Here is an 18,563-nt window from a genome sequence, read left to right on the forward strand (position 1 = left end):
GTACTAGGTTAGAGCCTAACCGGGTCCTAAGCGCGTGCCCTACGAACGCCCTACGAACGTATATAGGTCCGGTCCGAAACCAGGTATAGCCCGTTATTAATTAGCCCAGGTAGAGCCTAGGCCCGTGATATACCCCCCCTCTTTTTCTAGTCAGATACTCGGGTAGGTCTGTCTAGTGTTACTATAGTGATAGGGCCTACGTGTGCCGGTGGTCTATACGTATAGTCTAGCTTTGTTTAGGTCCTATATAGGTCCCGGTCTTTATTTTGATATTATATAGGTCCTAGCCTTTATTTAAGTTCGAAGTAGGGCCTAGTCTTTGTTCGGGCCCTATACGCGCTCCCCTAGCCCTATTCTCTGAACGCGTATAAATTCCTCCTCTCCCTCCCTCTGACTCTGACTTCTTCTCTTTTTGTAACCTACTAACTCTTCCCTGCCTTTGCCTACCTATATACCGTCCTACTGTCTACGCCCGTACTATATCCCTAAAATTTTTTTTTTTTTTCATTTAGAATATCTGCCGTAGTCAGCTTACTTAGTAGCGGTAGTGGTAGCTGCTATCCTAGTGGCGATAAGAATAAGGATCGTAACGTAAGTCTTCCCTTTTGTTTTCCTGACTATAGCTACTATATATATATACTAGGTCCTTACTAATTGCCTACTTTTTAGTATAAGAACTAGAACATTTCCCTTGGTAGGTTTGCTATCAAGGGTAACTCCTCTAATAAGGAGTTTAAACTCCTTCCTAAGAAGATATAGTATTATCTTAATTATATTTATTATATTCTAAGTAGTAATAATATTATATATATCCCTAGTTATAATATATCTTATATAATATATTATTCTACCTATAACTCTTGTATATAGGACCTGTAATTATAGGCAAATAATCTATATTTATATATAGGTATCTATAAGATTATACGCTATTATAATAAGGGTATAGCCTTAGAGACCCCCCCTTAGCCGAAGACTACTAAGTATAGTATATATAAGGTAGTCCTTATACCTACGTTTACTACCTTAGTACGTTCCTTTACTACTATTATAGAGGCTATATAGGCTAACCGTTCCCTAGCCTGGCTTGCCTTCTCCCCTGCCTAGGCCGCCCCCCCCTATTACTATAGTAACGACCGTGCCCTAGTCGCGTTCCCCTATACCCCTACCCGCTACGGTAACGCCCTCCCTACCGCCTCTAACCCTGCCCCCGCCCTATAAGCTATAGGGTAACTTATACGCCATATTATTATATAAAATGATAATATACTATATTAGATATAGTATATAAATAAGAATATATTGACTTTGGTTGATACTAATGCTGCCCTCGTCGCCTATATCTTAGGTATACCTTCGCCTACGTCTCGGGCCTGCTACGCTACTACCATATACCCTATACCTATCCCTATTGACTTTAACTATGCCTATACCTAACGTTCTAGCTCCCCGACCAAGCGCGTGCCGCGCCCGGTCTGTGACCGTAAGGAGCCCGCCCTCGTAGCTCCTAAAGATATAATAGAGGAGGAGGAGGAGGTTAAGTATTCGGGGGAGGATAAGGAGTAAGTATATAGCAAGTTATTATTATATATGTTTATTTTATAATTAGCTCGGTTAGCGCGTCTATAATACGGCTACCGCCCGTCCGCCCCGGGTTCGCCCGTATATATAGAAATTTTAGATTATTCGCTTATATATTCCTCTACGTTTTCTCTTCGTAACCGGCCTATCATTTAGGTATATGTCCCCCTATTCCTGTTCGAAAGCGTCGAGCGCTTTGGTATTCTCTAAGTTTTCTAATAGCTCCTAAGTTAGGGTATTATACCCTTTCTATTTTACTAATATATCGCGACGTTTCCCTCTCCCCCTTATATTCCTAGCTATAAGGATCGCTTCTACCTTATATTCTTCTTATAGTAACCTATCCTATAAGAGTTCTAATACTAGGCTAGGGTAGGTATCCGATATTTATTATAAAGGGAGTAGATTAGAAGTGGTATGCTTGATTAAATTAATATAAAAGGTAGGGTATAGGCCTTAAGGAACGTCTAAGGTAACTATTAATAATATTAGTACTATTATTACCTTATACTTAGCATTGACCTAATCAAGTTTCCGACTTAGGTAGTTAGTTTTAATATTATATAGGGATAGCTATACTTTGTCCCTTACCTTAAACCTTTTAGCTAGGCGTTAAGATCGATTAGCATTTTCTTACTAGCGCTACTATATAAATATAATAATAGCTTAGGTCTACTTTACGCCCTTTCTTAGGTAGTATAAGAAGTTAATAGCTTTCCCCTATAGAGTCGAAGTAGGAGCGTTTAGAAGATCGGTAAATTAGATAGGACTTATATTATAGCTATAGAGGAGGTAACTTACGCTTGTTCTAGTTACCGTTAAGTCGTGGTTATTAATTATAAGCTAGTATACTAGAAGATATTTAGGCTAGTCATACTAGGCAAAGGAAACGATAGTCTATAGGATAGTCTATACCTCCTAGTTAATATACTCTGTACCTCTGTCTGTCTAGGGGTAGTAAGTTATCGAAAGCAACTGTTCGATCCCGACGATCTTATAGAGAGAAGTCTAGAATTAATTAAGCTAATCTAAGCCACGGTTAGTAATAATCTATGTTAGAAACCTATAGAACTGCTACTATATATCCCGGAACTAGAGTATATACGCTTTGGCCCCTATTAAGGATATAGCCTCGAGCTAGATATATTTCGACAGTCTATCGGTAATTACTATAAGGTAACGGGGTAAATTCTCGTCTTATATTAGGAGATCGATTATAAAGTCGATAGAAATCTACTTCTAGAAGCGGTCTATAATAGGTAGGGGTTAGAGGAGTCCTTGTTATAGTTATTATAATACCTTGGCCCTTTGATATATATTATAGTTCCTTGTAAACTACTTTATATTGGAGGATATAAGATCCTAATAATAATCCTATTAGAGTATCTTAAATAACCTATTCCTTCCTAGGTAACCTAATATAGGAGAGTTATGAATATATTAAAGAATAGTAGTAGTAAGTAGTTCCTATATAGAGAGCTAAAGTCTCCCCTAAAACTAAAGAGTACCCTATATACTTAGGGAATAGTCTGTAATTTGGGTTTATACTATATTTGCCTCCTTAGGGAACTTCTAGGCCCCCTCTTAGACTGCCTAGAGCTAGTATATATAGTATTTATCCTTAAGGACTCCTTTATCCTAGAGGGTTATAAGCGAGCTATCTATAAAGATACTACTCCCCTTAGGTAGGTAGGATACTTCTAGTGACTCTAAGGTAGTAGAGGTATCTAATTAGATAGCGGGAAGAAGCTATACGGTATACTATATATCTTTGGGGAAGTCCTATTCGCGATAGGACAGGGCATTAGGATGAGACGCTTATAATCTAGGATAGTAGTAGAGTTCAAAGTTAAAGTAAGAGAGTATCTTAGCCTATTAGGCTTATCATTTACTAATCGGACAGGGCTAGGTAAAGTACTTAAGGTTCTTATAGTTAGTTAGGATCTAAAAAGGGGCTATAATATTATAAAGCTCTACCGACTAAGCCTTTAAATAGGAGATGATTATAAGTAATTCCTTGTTATAGATTGTATAATTCCTTTCGGCTAAGGTTAACTTTATAGAATAGTAGGCTATAGGATATAGAACCCCGTCTTCCCCCTATTAGGATAGGCATCTACCAAGGGCTATCCTAGAATAGTCTACCTTAAGAACTATCTCCTTCTCGGGATCTTATTATACTAGGATTAGCTCTAAGATAAAGGCTATCTTAAGGGCTTTAAAGGCCTCCTACTCCTCCTTTCCCTACCAAAACGGGGTATTCTTACGGGTTAGCTGTATTAGGGGTATAGTCATCTCGGAGAAGTTAGAGATAAAGTCGCGATAGAAGTTAGCAAATCCTAAGAAACTCTATACCCCCCGAACTTTTCGTAGTACCTCCTATTTACAGATAGTAGCAAGCTTCTTAGGGTTAGGACGAACTTAGGCACTAGCCTTAATAATATAGCTAAGGTATTTGACTTCTTTTACCGCAAATATATACTTCTTAAGATCAAGAGCTAACCCTACTACCTATAGCCTCTAGAGAACTTCCCTAATTCGTTTTATATAGTCCTTCCTACTACCTACTATATATATTAAGATATTATTAAGGTATACCGTTATAAAGTCTCCGAGTATTAGGCTAAGAGCATTATTAATATATTATTAAAAGGTTATAGGTACGCCTACTAATCTAAAGGGGTAGACTAGCTACTTAAAGAGTCTAAACCAAGTTTAGAATACTATTAAATGTTCGTCTCCCTCTATAATCCGGATATAGTAGAAGGCCGCCCTAATATCTAGCTTTGTAAACTACTAAGCCTTAGCTAAGGAGTAGAGGGTCTCCTTAATTAATAGAAGTAGGTATCGATCTTGCTTTATAATCTTATTTAGAGCCTAGTAGTCTATATAAAATCTCTATCCCCTGTCTACCTTCTTTACTAAAAGGATAGGAGTAACGGCCGAAGAAGAACTTGCTCGGATCTATCCCTTATTTAATAGGTTAATAACCTATTTCTAGACCTCTAGTAGGTAATCTCGTGGCATATTATAAAGGGGTCCCTAAGGGAGTTTAGGAATCTTCCTATTAGGACCCTCTTTTAACTTGATATAGTGGTTAGTAGCGCTATAGTATAGGGGTAATCCGCTAGCTTTCTCCTTATCGAAGAGATTAGCAAAGTTATAAAGCTCCTTTAATAGGGTTACCTCTAGTTCTAAGCGGCTATTCCCCTTTTTCGTTATACCCCCGTCGAGTTTACGCCTTGATTCTAAGACGGTTATCATTTCCCGAATGCTTATAACTAAGAAGGTATTAGAAGTCTTCCTTTTCTGTGCTCTTCAAACCAAGCCTACAAATACTATACCTATAATTTAGGAGATTCCTATCTTTCTAGGCTATAAAGAGACTTCCTAGATAAATAGTCCTAGCTATACCCTAATCTTCAAGATACCGGTACTTATATCTAGTTTAACCTCCTAATATTCTATCTATAGAAGGCCTAATATAATATCTTATATTAGTCTAGGGACTATATAGAATATAGCCTAACTCTCCTACCTATCGATATCTATCATAATATAGACTATTCAGGTAATCTTCTAGTTAGGATATACTCCTATTATAGTACTAAGGGTACAAGGGGTTAGTAAACTAATCTACTTAATTCTAAGCTTCTAGTATATCCTTTTACTAATAACGCTATAGCTAGAATATCTACTATCTACTTAGGTATTCATAAAGCTAGTAGAGTTAAGGAAGATTAAGATAAGGAAAGGGGGTCTATCTATTCTCTTGCTAATCTCTGTAAACTCGTTCTCCTAGTGGTTATAGTCTTCTAGCCCTCTTACGAGACTTTGCTCGGGGGCTATTCTTTTCCCTGTTCCCTATCTTCCTTGCTAGACTAGTCGCTATCCTCCTTTTCTTCCTTAGCCTCTAGGGTATAAATGTTAGCCCTTAGCTAGTTCTACTATACCGGTCTCCTAGTAAGAGTATATTTATACTTGGTAATAAAGTATCCCTTCTATCTATACTAAATATACGCTCTAGCTACCTATCGTACTATATATACCTCCTAAGTAACCTATTTCGCTCTTAGGGTATCTCCTCTATACCCCCTTAGTTAGTCCTTACTAGGACCCTTCTTCTATAGGTTAGTTTATACTAAGTTAATACCTATTATTAGTATATCTCTATCTATATCCTTTTCTTTCTATAGCTTAGACGTTACCTACCTTTATTATAATTACTAATATCTATTACCTAGATAGAGAGCCTTAAGGTCTATTATAATCTTATAATACCTCTTGACTATTACTATATAGTTATCCTAAGGAATTCCTTGTCTAATAGCTATATATTTTAATCTTAGAGAGAGGTATTACTATAGTTTAATTAGGTATATCTTGTCATTCTAAAGGAGACTACCTACCTTTAAGAGTTTCACCTCGAACTAAATAATAAAGGTAGAGAACGGCTTATTATCTCTCTATTATAAGAACTCGAGCTCTAATAGGGTAATTATCTTCTTATAGGGGTCGGAAAAGACGCTCTCGAGGTATTAGAGGAACTAGGCTAAGTCGTATCTAGTCTTTAGACCTATAGATTTATAGTAGGCTATAACCTAAGTCTAGACCTATTATATTAGGTTTCCCTAGATAAAAACCTATTAGTTATAATTAGAACCGATAAAGTCTCTATCCGCTACTAGGATATATTCTATTATACTCTTCTAAGCTATAAAAAGTTCCTTCTTACTATCAAAAGGCTCCCTAGTTAGGAGGCGCTTTCTTTAGGGCCACTATCTCTCTAGAGACATCTCGACCAAGTCAGAGGTTAGTATAGGTTAAGTCTAGGACGCCCGGAGGGAGTCGATCACGGTATTCTACTATATTACCGCCGCTTAGAGGGAGTAGACAAGTTCCTATAACTCCGCTAAGCTTAAGGGTATATAAGTCCGGGACTCCGCTATAGCTATATCGTCGATCGTTCGCTTAGGAGGGTTATTATTAGTAGAAGGTAGTTAAAATGTAATATACTAGCCTTATAGCAACTATAGATAAGCGTATAATATTTTATTTAACTACCTTAAGGGAAGAAAGAGGAGAAAGTAAGTATAGGTGCTAAAAGGGGCTTAGTTTCCTAATATAGGGGGTGTATATATGCTCCGGTTAGGGCCTGGTTAGGTGCTAGGTTGGAGCCTGACCGGGTCCTAAGCGTGTGCCCTACAAACGCCCTATAAACGTATATAGGTCCGGTCTGAAACCGGGTATAGCTTGTTATCGATTAGCCTGGGTAGAGCCTAGGCCTATAACATTAGAAGAGGTATTCTATAATGTCTTTAGAGTATACTTACTATATAGTTAGAGAGTTCCTTATATAATAGTTGTTTGGTAGGGGAGTTTAGAGGATATAGATAACTAGGAGGATTATCTATAGGAAAAGATCTAGGTATTAATATAAGGTTCGTTTGTTAGGAATAAATAAAGATAGAGTTAAGGGGTAGAAGGTAAAAGAATATCCTAGTTACTAAGTCGCTAGGATAGAAGAAGATAGGTAAATAGAAGGGTAGATAACTATCTTAGTTACTAAGTCACTAGGAATAGAGGGATATATAGGGATAACTACCCTAGTTACTTAGTTACCAGGAACAGGGAGATTTTATAGTGGTTATAATAGAATTGCTCGGTTTGGTTACCAAGTTGCCGAAACTAAGCTTAACTATCGCGATATTAGTACTAAACTGATCGTCAGAGTGATACGAATCTAGTGCTGATGGTTATTAGATGGTTGGTCGTAGTGCTCGCTACCATTTGATGGAGGTCTGGTTATAGTAGTTAAAATAGTTCAAAAGATCGATGTCCTCTATCAACGTTTGCTGGCCCTGTGGCTCTGTATAAGAAGAGGATGGGCACAAAGAACCCACCGTTTGTAGACTCCACAGGGCAGTTATCTTATCTAACCTTACATGATGGACGCGTCCGTTGACACGTACTGCATCATATAGGCATATGTACTGTGTAATAACATAAACTTTACCTCATCCAAATGATCACCTGTATGTAGCATTCTTGGAAATCTAACAGAGAAAAAATTCGGCTTTCACTCAAGGGCGTCATTGCTTCGTTAAGCTATTGTCGTCTGGCCATCACGCAGCCTGACCGGTGAGCTCTACAAGTTCCCAAGGCATGGTGGCTGTGAAAGTTTGCTGGGTGGGCCTACTCTGAATGTTCAGCTGAGAACTTTGTAGCCCGAGGCAGGGTTTTTACTTTAAACCATCAAATACCGCCGTACCTAAACTAGTGCCAATAGGAATCATTATATATTATTGCAAGCAGTTAGTCTTTTTTTTCCCTTCTTTCCTTTTTACGTTCAGTGTTTCATCTCGTTCCCCCCAGTTCCTATCCTGGGGTTGGGCAGGTGCCTTCTCTTTCAAGTGTTACAGTACATACACTACTGCAGGTGCCGATTACAGCCACGCTTCGCAGTATTCCGTACGGTGGACACTTCCGGATCGGCCTGTCCGATCTCGGGTCGCCAACCCCGAGCGACTCAACCGGTGCCGAGACTGCACTGCCGCGGGACCCCACATACCTAAACTCGCGCCAGCGGAATCGGCTCCGCTCCGTCTCTCGTGTGGAGGACACGGCCCAGGAGACAGGGCTGTTACCACACTTACATGGTAGGACTGCGTATTCCGCATGTATTTCGTATGTCCATACATACGAGAGGTACGGAGGTACATAAGTACGCACATACAAATAGCCAAAGGCATTCTGCAGCCTCCACGCTGTCTGAACTCTAAAAATGCCCCTTGGCCACGCCCCGCCTCCTTTCAAAGTGGTGTTCAAAGGGCACAGCCGGACTGCGGTGGGCGGTTCTCGGATGGGTCGGCACCGAGATCCTTCAGCTGAGCATTCCAAGCATTGGCAGTGTGGGCCCCACCAGCCAGTTGTCGAGAATGGGTCCCCACTGTTGGTCCCAATGCTGCACTGCTCCGTTCGCTAGGGAACTTGCAGGCGCCGCACCGTTGTAACAAGGGTAAAGGCACATACAGCTGCGCGCTTGCAGCTTTGCGCTTGCAGCTTTTCGACTTCCTCTTTATTTCTTTACCTCCAACTGCTTGCTCTCCAGTGTTTCACCACCACCAAACCACTCCACAAATTCTCGCACTCCAAGCAGTCATCATGTCGCAGTATCCTCCCCAAGGGTAAGTCGCATCTAGGGTGCTATTGTATCCAGGACGCCGATTCTTGAACCCGCTGTCCCTCGATCACACCACCAATTTGCCCTTCAGAATTCAACCTTCTCGATATGAGCTGACCGCTTGTCTCCCCAACGTCGTAGTGGCTACCCTCCTCAGGGCTACCCTCCTCCTCAGGGCTATCCTCCTCAGGGCTACCCTCCTCCTCAGGGTTATCCTCCGCAGGGTTACCCGCCTCCGCAGCAGATGCAATACCAGGAAGCTCCCCCGCCTAAGGAAGAGAAGAGCCACGGCTGCCTGTACACTTGGTAAGCTCCGGATGCTGCTTCCCTCTTCTCCTTCTCGCGATCTCCTTATCTGCAAAGAACGTGTGCATAACTGACTGCAATTGCTCCTTACAGCGTTGCCACTCTCTGCTGCTGCTGGCTCTGCGGTGAGGCTTGCGAGTGCTGTCTCGAATGCCTGGATTGTTGCTTCTAAGCAGCGACACAATTCCCGCGTTCTATGTTCCCGAATTCCGAACCCTAGACATCGGCAACGGCGACCTGTGAGCGAATGACATGGGCCCGGCGGTTCTGCGGAGGACCGATGGGCTCTTCCCTACACAGCCCGCACGCACGCGCACACACAAACCAAACATACACACATCCACACATCCGCGCCCGGGGAAAAGGCGGTGGACAACTGGGGGAAGCGGAAAGGCGCGGAAAAAACGGGATTGCCCAGCCGACATTTAGCATTGGGGATGGACAAAGATCGTTTTTGCTTTTTTATTGACCGCGACAAGTTTCTTTTATTAAGGTTACTCTTTCTGGAGGCGCTCGATATTTGTCCAATTCCTTTCTCTAATACCCCCCTAACAACAGCCCGATGTTTTCTTTTCTTCCAGCGTTGATTCTCTCCTTCACCGTCATTGTCTCATCTTATCGCCGTCTGTGGTCTCCGAAGCCCAAACAATGCCGGCCAAGACGCGACAAGGAACCCCCACTCCTTCCTTGTGATTCTCGGCCGCCGACGTGGCTTACTGAGCAACCAATGGGCCACCTACCCATGCATGTCGGAGGCTGGGCTGCGGCTTGGTTTGTCTTGGGATTTCTTGGGACGTTCGCAATCTCGCCGGAAATTGCACGGAGATCGCGGCTGCCTTGGCGGTTGCCTAGACGCCAAGTACACATCCACAGTAGTGCAAGGGTTAGGGTCAAAGTTCAGGGGTCGTAGTGTAAACAACACTGCGTCCACTCACTCTAATTCAGTACGCTGTGTAAATGAGTTATTGCAGACGTAGAGAGAGAAAAAAATCATCCCCTCGAATATCTTTGGAGATACGTTCATGGGAAAGGGGGCAAATACCTTGTTCAGCCAACTGACTCACCCTTTCTGGTTCAAGATGACCCGGTTTGTGCGCAAGCAGCGAGCGAGCAAGGGTGTCAGTTGTCTAATTAGACAAAACAACCCGGGATGCTTGCTCAGAGATCAAGTCAGGTTGAGCAATCGTGTGTGACTAACTATATAACGTTAAATCTTTCCACCTACTGCAAAGGTGTCTCCTGAGTTCTGTCACTCCAGCTTGACGTAGCGAGGACGCAACGCAGTTACGTAGAAAGGTGTCGCACTTGTTGTTAACTTTAACCGCGTTAATTCCTAAGAAAAGAGAAAAGGGTGGGACAACTGCATTAAATACACAGCCATTCAGGCAAGAACAGAAAAAATCAGGCCCCTAATCACTAGTTACCAATCAATCTCCACCTGATCAGATCGCCACGAGTATTCCGCCCCGAGTTAATATTCTAGATATCCTGGGGCGCGATGTCCTCCTCGGCGATGACATTCTGAAGCTGTTGTTGGGCGATACAGATCCTGCCCTTTTCGCTTCGTGCCTGCCCGTTTCGGGTTGTTGCCTCCCTCTAGTCAGGCAGAGGCCACATCATCCATTTTTCTGTGTTCTTCCTCTTCTTCTTCTTTTCTTTTCTCCAAGATTAGGTGTACTGGTAGAGTCGTCACCAAATGGTTGCAAATACACTCTTGGGACCGTTACAGCGGTTGCGGAGGCGCGTTTGGGAAACGTTAAATATTTTTGCTTCTGGGAAATCTAAATGTACTTACTGTGCGGCCTCTCTGACGCGTGATTCTATCTTTGTTCGGTCAAGAAGCGTGGTTGTGATAGTAATAATTGACAATATTGAATAAGGTGTTGAAGAAGTAGTTGTTTTGTTGCTTTGGTTGTATTGGTGGTGAGTGGGGCATGGCACGAGTGCCGTCGCATACAGTATGACCGGGCCCCACAAAAACGCAGGTCAAACTGACTACGCAAAACTGCCCACACGCCATCGCCATCAATTGAGCAACGACTGCAACCACTGCAACTGACAGCCTCATCTGTGGAACAACTGAGCACCCCGATTCACACAATCAGCAGTGTGTGTTGGGGCGACGATGGCTAGGGATGCCTCTCCCACCGCCGCCCGGTGGTGGAGCTGGTCCAGGAAGGCAATCGGTTAAGGCAGGGTTCAGCACAAGCGCCTAGCTGTGGCCCCACCTATCCGGACGCCATGTGTTGAGGAGCATGATTGGTGCCGGTCAATCCCAACACTCATTTGGGGCGTACACTAGGGCTCACGGAGCTCCAAAAGTGGTCCCTGCGCTGGGAGCGGTGTGCCCCTTTGCTCCCATCCACTGAACGACGTCATTACTTTCTTCTGCCCTACCGGGTATCGAAGTCCACCGAACCATGCGGCTAGTGCGCGCCTCGTATTTCGAATAACTGGCCATTACGTCTCGATTGGCATCCAAACCCTTAGGTAGTTAGTCTTGGTTCGACATACCTTCTAACCATGCCGCTTTCCGACAAGGATGCAGTAAAGGCAATCAGAGCCAGATTCGAACCGTTAGGAAGGACCGCTTTCAGCCTGGTCTACGCGGAAAAGGGCAACGCCGAGTCGGTCCTAAAGGCCGAGGGCTTTTGGATCGACGGCGAAGTGTACGACAAGCCGGCATTTGCCAAAGATACAAGTAACCACCTGAAGCGCGAAGCTATGGTTTACGATACGCTCGGGCCGCACCCACATATCACGGCCTGCCTTGGCCTCGAACTGCTTCCCGGAACGAACGAGGCTTGGGCGCTACGGCTCCAGCGCTCTCCTTGGGGCGACTTACGTACCTATATCATGAACCATAGCGCCCCCGACATATGTGACCGGTTAAAGGTGGCCGTAGACTTTGCAAGCGCCGTACAATACGTTCACGACCGTGGTGTCATCTGGGGCGATCTTTCGGCACGGAATGCTCTTGTCTTCGATCATCTCCATATCAAGCTCTGCGACTTTGCCGGCTCAAGTCTGCCGAATGTCTATCCTCACACCTACTTCTCATACGAGCCCCGCTACTGGCCACCTATGCCGGTCGCCGAGGCGCCTGCCGACGGGACAGTGGAGCTAGAGTTGTTCGCCCTCGGAACTGCAATTTGCGAGATCACCCAATGGGCTGTGCCGTACGGTCGCCCTGGGGAAGTTGATGATGAAGCTGTTCAGCGGAAGCTGGCGCGTGGCGAATATCCCCACGTGTCGGACGATAATCCTGCCCGAGATATCATATGGAGGTTATGGCATTTTAACTACCGTTCAGCCCAAGACGCCGCCAACGACTTAAAGGCCATCTTTTACAACCTCACCTCATGCCGTCCTACTTCTCTAAAGGAAGGTCACGAAGACTCGTAGGTAAGCTTGACGAGGTTGACCAAAGCCATCATTCTATATATCGCGTTCGCTAACTAAATTAGAGATAATCGAAGCGCAGGCTGCAAGACCTATCTTTGATCACACTATCGCATGTCCCGGCTGGCCGTGTTCCCTGCCGCCAACTCATAAGCCACCCAAAAGCGCAACAAGGAATGACGCTCGCGTGTCACGAATTGACCACATGCGGCGAACCTGTGGGGACACGTAGGACATGTCCTGAACCAATCATTGGAATAAGGTATGAGCCAGTCAGGATGGATCGAAGGAAAAGGTCATCGATTCAGGACGGATCTATGGGCGTGGCAATCGATCCAGAGAGGATCGATGGGATCGAATACTTGGATGCAAACCACTCTAAGTGCGTTCATGAGGCTTCCGAATCGGCATTTCTCGCTTGTCTTGGCAGTTGGCAGGTCTTTGTCCTTTCGCATGACGTCCGCGGAACCAAAGCACAGGATCGCCATTGGGGCGGCGCATGCTAATTTGAACAAGACCACTGTTCGATTCCGGCTTAATTGACATCTCGAGTGTTCTCGACTTCCTAAACAAAGAAAGACAAGAAACTAACAAGAACAAAGCCAGACTCCAGGTGGGGATATAAACCCATGCCAAGTTCCGTCACAAACCTTCTCTTGCAATCACCAGTGCACTTCCCATGCCAGAAAGGATATTGGGTTGAAGAAATCGTCTATAAGTAAGTGTCGAGCTCAACGATGGCCAATCTTAAGACGAACTACGATCGTATCCCTCGCAATCCATCCATCCACGCCGAGACCAAGTCTTCTCTGGGCTTCTCGGGCGCCGGATCGTCGGTTGCCCCGGCTGACAGCGCCCTAAAAGATGGCGAAGTGGACAGCATTAATCGGATATACAAGAAAGTGTTGGAAAAGTACGACGAGCGGTTCAAATTTGACGAGGCACAAGACGCTGACGACCTCTCTCCCATTCTCGGCCCGTTCTCTAGCCCCTGGGAAGGCGCCGAGCACTGGAAGAAGCACCATCTGCGCACGTCCATAATTCCTTTCCAGCAGCATGATGACGCGGACCGTGCCACAGCATCTTCGGAACGCCGCCGACGGCCGCCAAAGGGGCACGATTCGTTGCCCGACACTGCCCTTCCTCTGGCAGGCGCATTCTCAAGCGCTGGCTCCTCGAACTTTTCCATCGACAGCGGTGATGACGACACGAGCGACAGCGAGGGGTACGGCCGCCCCCTGCTGTCCTTCTTGCGGCGGCTTGAACTCATCGAGCGACACCTCCACGACGTCTTGGCCCTTGAACCCGCGGGCACAGGAATCAAATCCCCAAAAGAAGGCGCAGCACCGGCAATGGCCGGGAAAGAGCTGGACCGTCCCGCCGACCTCACACGGTCGCTGCGCGCGCTCGGGGCCAAGGCTCACCCGATAGAGCACGCCGTCGCAATCCGGTTCGTCAAGGCGCCGAAGCCGCTCGAGGTGGAGATACACGCTGTCCCTGCGTCTCCCGAGATGAGCCCCGTATTTGACGAGGGGATCTGGGGTTCCAGCTACCCTGGTCTGAAGTAAGAGTCTTGGGCAACCAACCTAGGTATTCGGCCCTGGTATGTAGGTGGCTTGCTTTATGTTAGTATGAGCCGGGAATCTAGGGAAGATGGAATGGACTGGATCTCAAGAAGTAGCCCCAAAACGTTCCTGCGCACATGAAATTATATTTAAGGCATCGTTGTTCGACTCAGGGGCGCAAGATCATCCCGTTCCCCGAGTGAAGATTCGAATCACGAGGTAGCATAAAGGCGACGTGGTTCCAGAAAAAGACAAATAAGACGACCGGGGAGGACCACGGCGACGATGCATCTCACTTTGGGCGAGATGGTACTTGGGTAATCAAGACTTATTAGTACGAACACCAGGCTCTCACATCACACAACCATTCGACTATGACTGTCTTGAAAACGGATATAGAGATGGGCAAAGGGCGCCTAATTTGATGAAGCGTACATATATTTTTATCAATTTCAAACCCTCTCAACGTCCTGCATGTTCCTTTGCCGGGCGGCTTCTCAACTAGGCGGTAAGCTGATGCCTACGACCGATCTTCTCCTCTCGACGTGATCGGCACGGGGGACGCTGGTGGCGGTGGCAGTGGCAGTGGCAGATTCTCGAGTTCTGAATCAACAAAAGACACTCTGAATTGCCCGCAATAACCTCGTCCCTAATACTCCGCATCAAATCTGCAACTTTGCACCATTGCGTGTTGCAACACCGGGGCCAGCGGGCGACTTGCCGAATCCGGCAACTGGGGTCCGGGAGCGGCGGCTCGGAGCCGATCGGAGCCGGATCGGCGGTGGCCCTGGCGTCGCGCCATGATGCCCACGAATAACTAATTAGCAGCAGATTCCCAGTCGCATGTGCTGTACAATTCTTTCAGCTTTTCAACTTCGAACTTACCCATATCAAATCTCTCATAGTGTGAGAGCCCTGCGCATCGGCCACGCAGACCTTTCTCACTCAGCTCAGCCCCAATATTTTTTTTATTTTTAAACAAGAAGAAATGACCTCCGCCGTAACCCCGGCCTCCGATCCGGCCCCACTCGGATCGGCCGCCGAGCAGACGCACGAGCCCGCCCTTCCCGAAGGCTACACCCTCCGCCCGGGCTACCCGCCCATCCAGGATTACCTGCGCCTCCGGCGCGCGGCGGGGCTGACCCCCAAAACGGCCGCGCAGGCGGCGCCGATCCCGCGCCACAGCTGGTACGGGTGCTACATCACGTTCAGGGACCCGGGAAAACAACGGCCACGAGAACAGCAACAACAAGAAACCGGCGGCGGAGGAGGAGGAGGAGGAGGAGGAAGAGAAGAGGAAGACGAGACGGTCGTGGCGATGGGCCGCATCATCGGCGACGGCGGCTGGTACTTCCACATCGCCGACATGGCCGTGTTGCCGGCGCACCAGCGGCGGGGGCTGGGCGGCGCGGTGCTGAGACACCTGCTGGCGCACATCAAGGCGCACGCGCCGCGGGGAGGAGGGGGGGGATGGGACAAGCGAGAAGAGGACGGGAATGGCGGCGACAACGGCGACGGCGAAGAGACGACGGGCGCAGGTGGGGGCGCCTACGTTACGCTGTTTGCGGACGCGCCCGGCAGAAGGCTGTATGCCAAACACGGGTTCGTCGACGCCATGCCGTGCGGGCAGATGGGCATGATGATGCCGATGGGGTGGGAGGAGCGCCAGTAGTTAATATTTAGCGCATTGAAATGACTTTTTCGCCACCACTCAAGTCAAGTCTCTCGTGTTTCCGAAGGCAAAATAGGAATAAATAAATATCCATCCCTTAATTAACCCACAAATGCTCCGGGGTTTTGAAAATGATGTTAAGAAATTAACAAAATAAAATCAGATCTAAAAGATTCTTTCCCGGGAAAGAGACAGAGGGGATGGGGAGGGGAAGAGACCGACAAGACGAGCTGTCGACATCCTTGAGGTTGCTAGCCGAGCAGTCAATTTCTAGGCGAAGAGCACGAAGCCTGTGTTATTTTGGATGCTGCGGAAAAAATTTTTCGAGGTCTAATTACTCCGTATTGGCCGTGGAACATAATTATGATCCCTTTTTTTATGTCAATCTCAAGGTTCCTTCTTGGTACTTGCGCCGATCCTGCTATGAGGCAGGCAAAGGGTTGTTTGGCTTCCCCCCTTCCACTTCGACCGGCCTTAGTTACCATTCGCTCGAGTCACGCCACGGACTTTCTCGGCAAGCTTGTCAATGCCGACGGCACATCACTTTCACCTCCGAGCTGCCAAAGGTGCGCCATACCTCAATATCCAACCCTTTTGCAGCCAGTCCCAAGCGATAAATTTCTCTTCCCTTGGTCCAGCGCAAATTTCGCTAGTCCTTCACGCCTCAACATCCGAAATTAAACGGTTAAGCGCAAGAGACACAGACGACCAAAGCGAGCGGCTCGAGGTCTAGTCTCGCCGCTTCTCGATGTAGCAAGGCCAAGAATGGGGCACGACGGTGAAATAGGCCTTGTACTTCCATTCCTGGTTCTTGTCGACCTGGCGGATGTCGTAGTCGCGAACAATGGTGGCGAGGATCTTGGATATCTCCATCTTGGCGATATTTTGGCCCGGGCACGAGTTGTATCCTGCGCCGAACTGTAAAAAAAAAGAAGAAGAAGAAGAAGAAGGGAGGGGGGGGACAAGATTAGCTTTCTTTTCTTTCGTCTCATTTGAACGGTCTCAAAGAAGAAGAAGAAAAAGGATGACAGCGACTTACCGGAATCCAGTACTTCTCCTTGGAGGCGATGGAGTCACTCAGCCAGCGGTCGGGATTGAACTCGTGGGCATCGGGGCCCCAGATCTCCTTGGAGTGGTGCATGACCCAGGGGTTGATGGACAGGATGGTGCCGGCGGGGAAGGTTCGGTTGCCGATGGTGAGGCCGCCCTTGGGGACGACGCGAGGCAGGCCCATGGGGACGGGTCCGAAGACGCGCAGGGCCTCCTTGATGCAGGCCTGCAGGTAGGGCAGCTGCTGGGCGTGGTCGAAGGAGACGACGCGGTCGGTGCAGAGGCGGCGCTCGCGGCGGGCGGTGTCGGTCTCGTCGCGCACGCGGGCCCAGGCGGTCGGGTGGCGTATCATGTGGTAGATGAAGGACTGCAGGGCGCACGACACCGTGTCGGCGCCGGCGCCGACGCTGGTGGTGGCCTGGGCGTGGATGTCGCGCAGGGTCATGCGCTCCGGGTGCTGCTCCAGCATCTTGAACCAGTGGGCGATGAGGTCGAAGCGGGCGTCCTGGTTGCGCTCGCGCTCGTTGATGGCCTTCATGGTGGTGTTGAAGAGGTGGCCCATGGGCATGACCTGCAGCCAGGTGACGAAGGGGTTGGCGACGATCAGGTTCAACGGCTGGAAGAAACCAGCGACGGCGGCGTAGGCGTTCAGCGCGAGCGAGTTGGCGATCGAGTTGCCGATGTCGATGCCTTCCCGCAGGAAACCGAACTGCTTGGAGAAGAGGAGCTCACCGACGATGTCAAAGGCCGTGTAGGTGAAGAACTTGTCGATGTGCATGGGCTCGCGCGTCTCGGCGCACTTGTCCATCCAGTCGAGCAGCATCTCGATGGTGCGGCTGATGGCGTCTTCCGACTTGATCACGTTGGAGAGTGCGTAGCCGGGCGCCAGGTTTCTCGACCTCTCGACCTTCTTCTTGGGGTCGAGCGTCGCCATTGGCGGCTTGTACCGGTAGTCGGGCAGCTGCAGCAGCTCATACCATTTGGCCTTGATCAGGAGGGAAGGAGAATTCCGGCGTCAGTAATTAGATGAAACTTCCGGGTCTGTCGCGCCCAGTGTCTATAACGTTAATTACCTTCCATAGCGGCTGGAGCAGAATCTGCTTGATGCCGTCCGGATGACTGACGCTGATCTCGTTGTGGGCAATGCGCACAAAGTGGCCTGTGATGTATCTCCGAGGATGGGTCAGTCTCCAGGCCATCAATGGACTGCACAGAAGAGATGGAAGGATTAGGTTAGAGAGAAGGGATCTAAGTGATCCGTACCGTGCTTCTCGTGTAACCGGACGAGTTGGACGTTCTGGTCACCAACCAGGATGCGGCGGATGTGCCACCAGCGGCTGAAGGAGGCGAGGAAGGGGCCGGGTATGTCGGCGAGTGGTGAGAGGTAGCGGCGCCATGCCAAGAAGCTGAGGGCAGCAATCAGAAGCTGCACCGCAATAGCGGGCCAGGAGAGCAGGAGCGTATCCATGGCAGTTGCAGCACAGCAAGGTACGCGAAGCACGGGTTACGACTGACTGCCTATGCACAAGTCGTGTTAACGATGTCTCGCAGCGACCCGGCCAACGTCGCCCCACACAGACACAAAAACATCGAAGCAACGGAATCGAGCAGGGGGGGGTTTCCAGAGCTCTATTTAACTGCGGCCGGCGTTTCCAGCGCCTAGAAGCGTTTCGTGGGCGCGGGCCACCTCAGGAAGCTACGAAGTAGTTATTCGTTAACCTACTAACTACGTAGTACTGCAAGTACGGATTACTCCGTACAAAACCGGTAACCAGGGGACCCACGGGGTTGAGTCGCATCGGCT

General features: G+C 47.7%; 5 protein-coding genes across 5 annotated transcripts; 4 read left to right on the forward strand and 1 right to left on the reverse strand.

Moving 5' to 3' along the window:
* Window positions 1-7,746: 7,746 nt before the first annotated feature.
* On the forward strand, window positions 7,747-9,290 carry P884DRAFT_274577 (uncharacterized protein; the record flags this gene model as incomplete). The annotated part of the gene is made up of 7 exons (XM_069442740.1): window positions 7,747-7,755; window positions 8,021-8,192; window positions 8,741-8,768; window positions 8,906-9,070; window position 9,164; window positions 9,210-9,213; window positions 9,244-9,290. The coding sequence occupies 7 exons, from the start codon at window positions 7,747-7,749 to the stop codon at window positions 9,288-9,290; spliced, it is 426 nt and encodes a 141-aa protein (XP_069300841.1).
* Window positions 9,291-11,433: 2,143 nt separating this feature from the next.
* P884DRAFT_216078 (kinase-like domain-containing protein) lies at window positions 11,434-13,006 on the forward strand. Its single transcript, XM_069439296.1, has 2 exons — window positions 11,434-12,475; window positions 12,538-13,006. The coding sequence occupies exon 1, from the start codon at window positions 11,594-11,596 to the stop codon at window positions 12,473-12,475; it is 882 nt and encodes a 293-aa protein (XP_069300842.1). The 5' UTR covers window positions 11,434-11,593; the 3' UTR covers window positions 12,538-13,006.
* A 203-nt stretch (window positions 13,007-13,209) lies between these two features.
* Window positions 13,210-14,040, forward strand: P884DRAFT_266517 (uncharacterized protein; the record flags this gene model as incomplete). Its single annotated transcript, XM_069442035.1, has 1 exon — window positions 13,210-14,040. One exon carries the CDS (start codon window positions 13,210-13,212, stop codon window positions 14,038-14,040), a length of 831 nt encoding a protein of 276 aa, XP_069300843.1.
* Window positions 14,041-15,329: 1,289 nt separating this feature from the next.
* P884DRAFT_254401 (uncharacterized protein) lies at window positions 15,330-15,781 on the forward strand. The gene has a single exon (XM_069440887.1). It carries the CDS (start codon window positions 15,356-15,358, stop codon window positions 15,707-15,709), a length of 354 nt encoding a protein of 117 aa, XP_069300844.1. The 5' UTR covers window positions 15,330-15,355; the 3' UTR covers window positions 15,710-15,781.
* A 168-nt stretch (window positions 15,782-15,949) lies between these two features.
* On the reverse strand, window positions 15,950-18,227 carry P884DRAFT_235678 (cytochrome P450; the record flags this gene model as incomplete). The annotated part of the gene is made up of 4 exons (XM_069439959.1): window positions 15,950-16,627; window positions 16,749-17,744; window positions 17,833-17,918; window positions 18,023-18,227. The coding sequence occupies 4 exons, from the start codon at window positions 18,225-18,227 to the stop codon at window positions 16,439-16,441; spliced, it is 1,476 nt and encodes a 491-aa protein (XP_069300845.1). The 3' UTR covers window positions 15,950-16,438.
* Between the last annotated feature and the right edge of the window lie 336 nt (window positions 18,228-18,563).

Source organism: Thermothelomyces heterothallicus, assembly GCF_042370625.1.
Source record: "Thermothelomyces heterothallicus CBS 202.75 unplaced genomic scaffold P884_scaffold_2, whole genome shotgun sequence".
Classification (NCBI taxonomy): Eukaryota; Fungi; Ascomycota; class Sordariomycetes; order Sordariales; family Chaetomiaceae; genus Thermothelomyces; species Thermothelomyces heterothallicus.

Coding starts and splice junctions, on each gene's coding strand:
- P884DRAFT_254401 (XM_069440887.1), top strand. CDS start 15,356: ATGGGCCGCATCATCGGCGACGGCGGCTGGTACTTCCACATCGCCGAC.
- P884DRAFT_216078 (XM_069439296.1), top strand. CDS start 11,594: ATGCCGCTTTCCGACAAGGATGCAGTAAAGGCAATCAGAGCCAGATTC.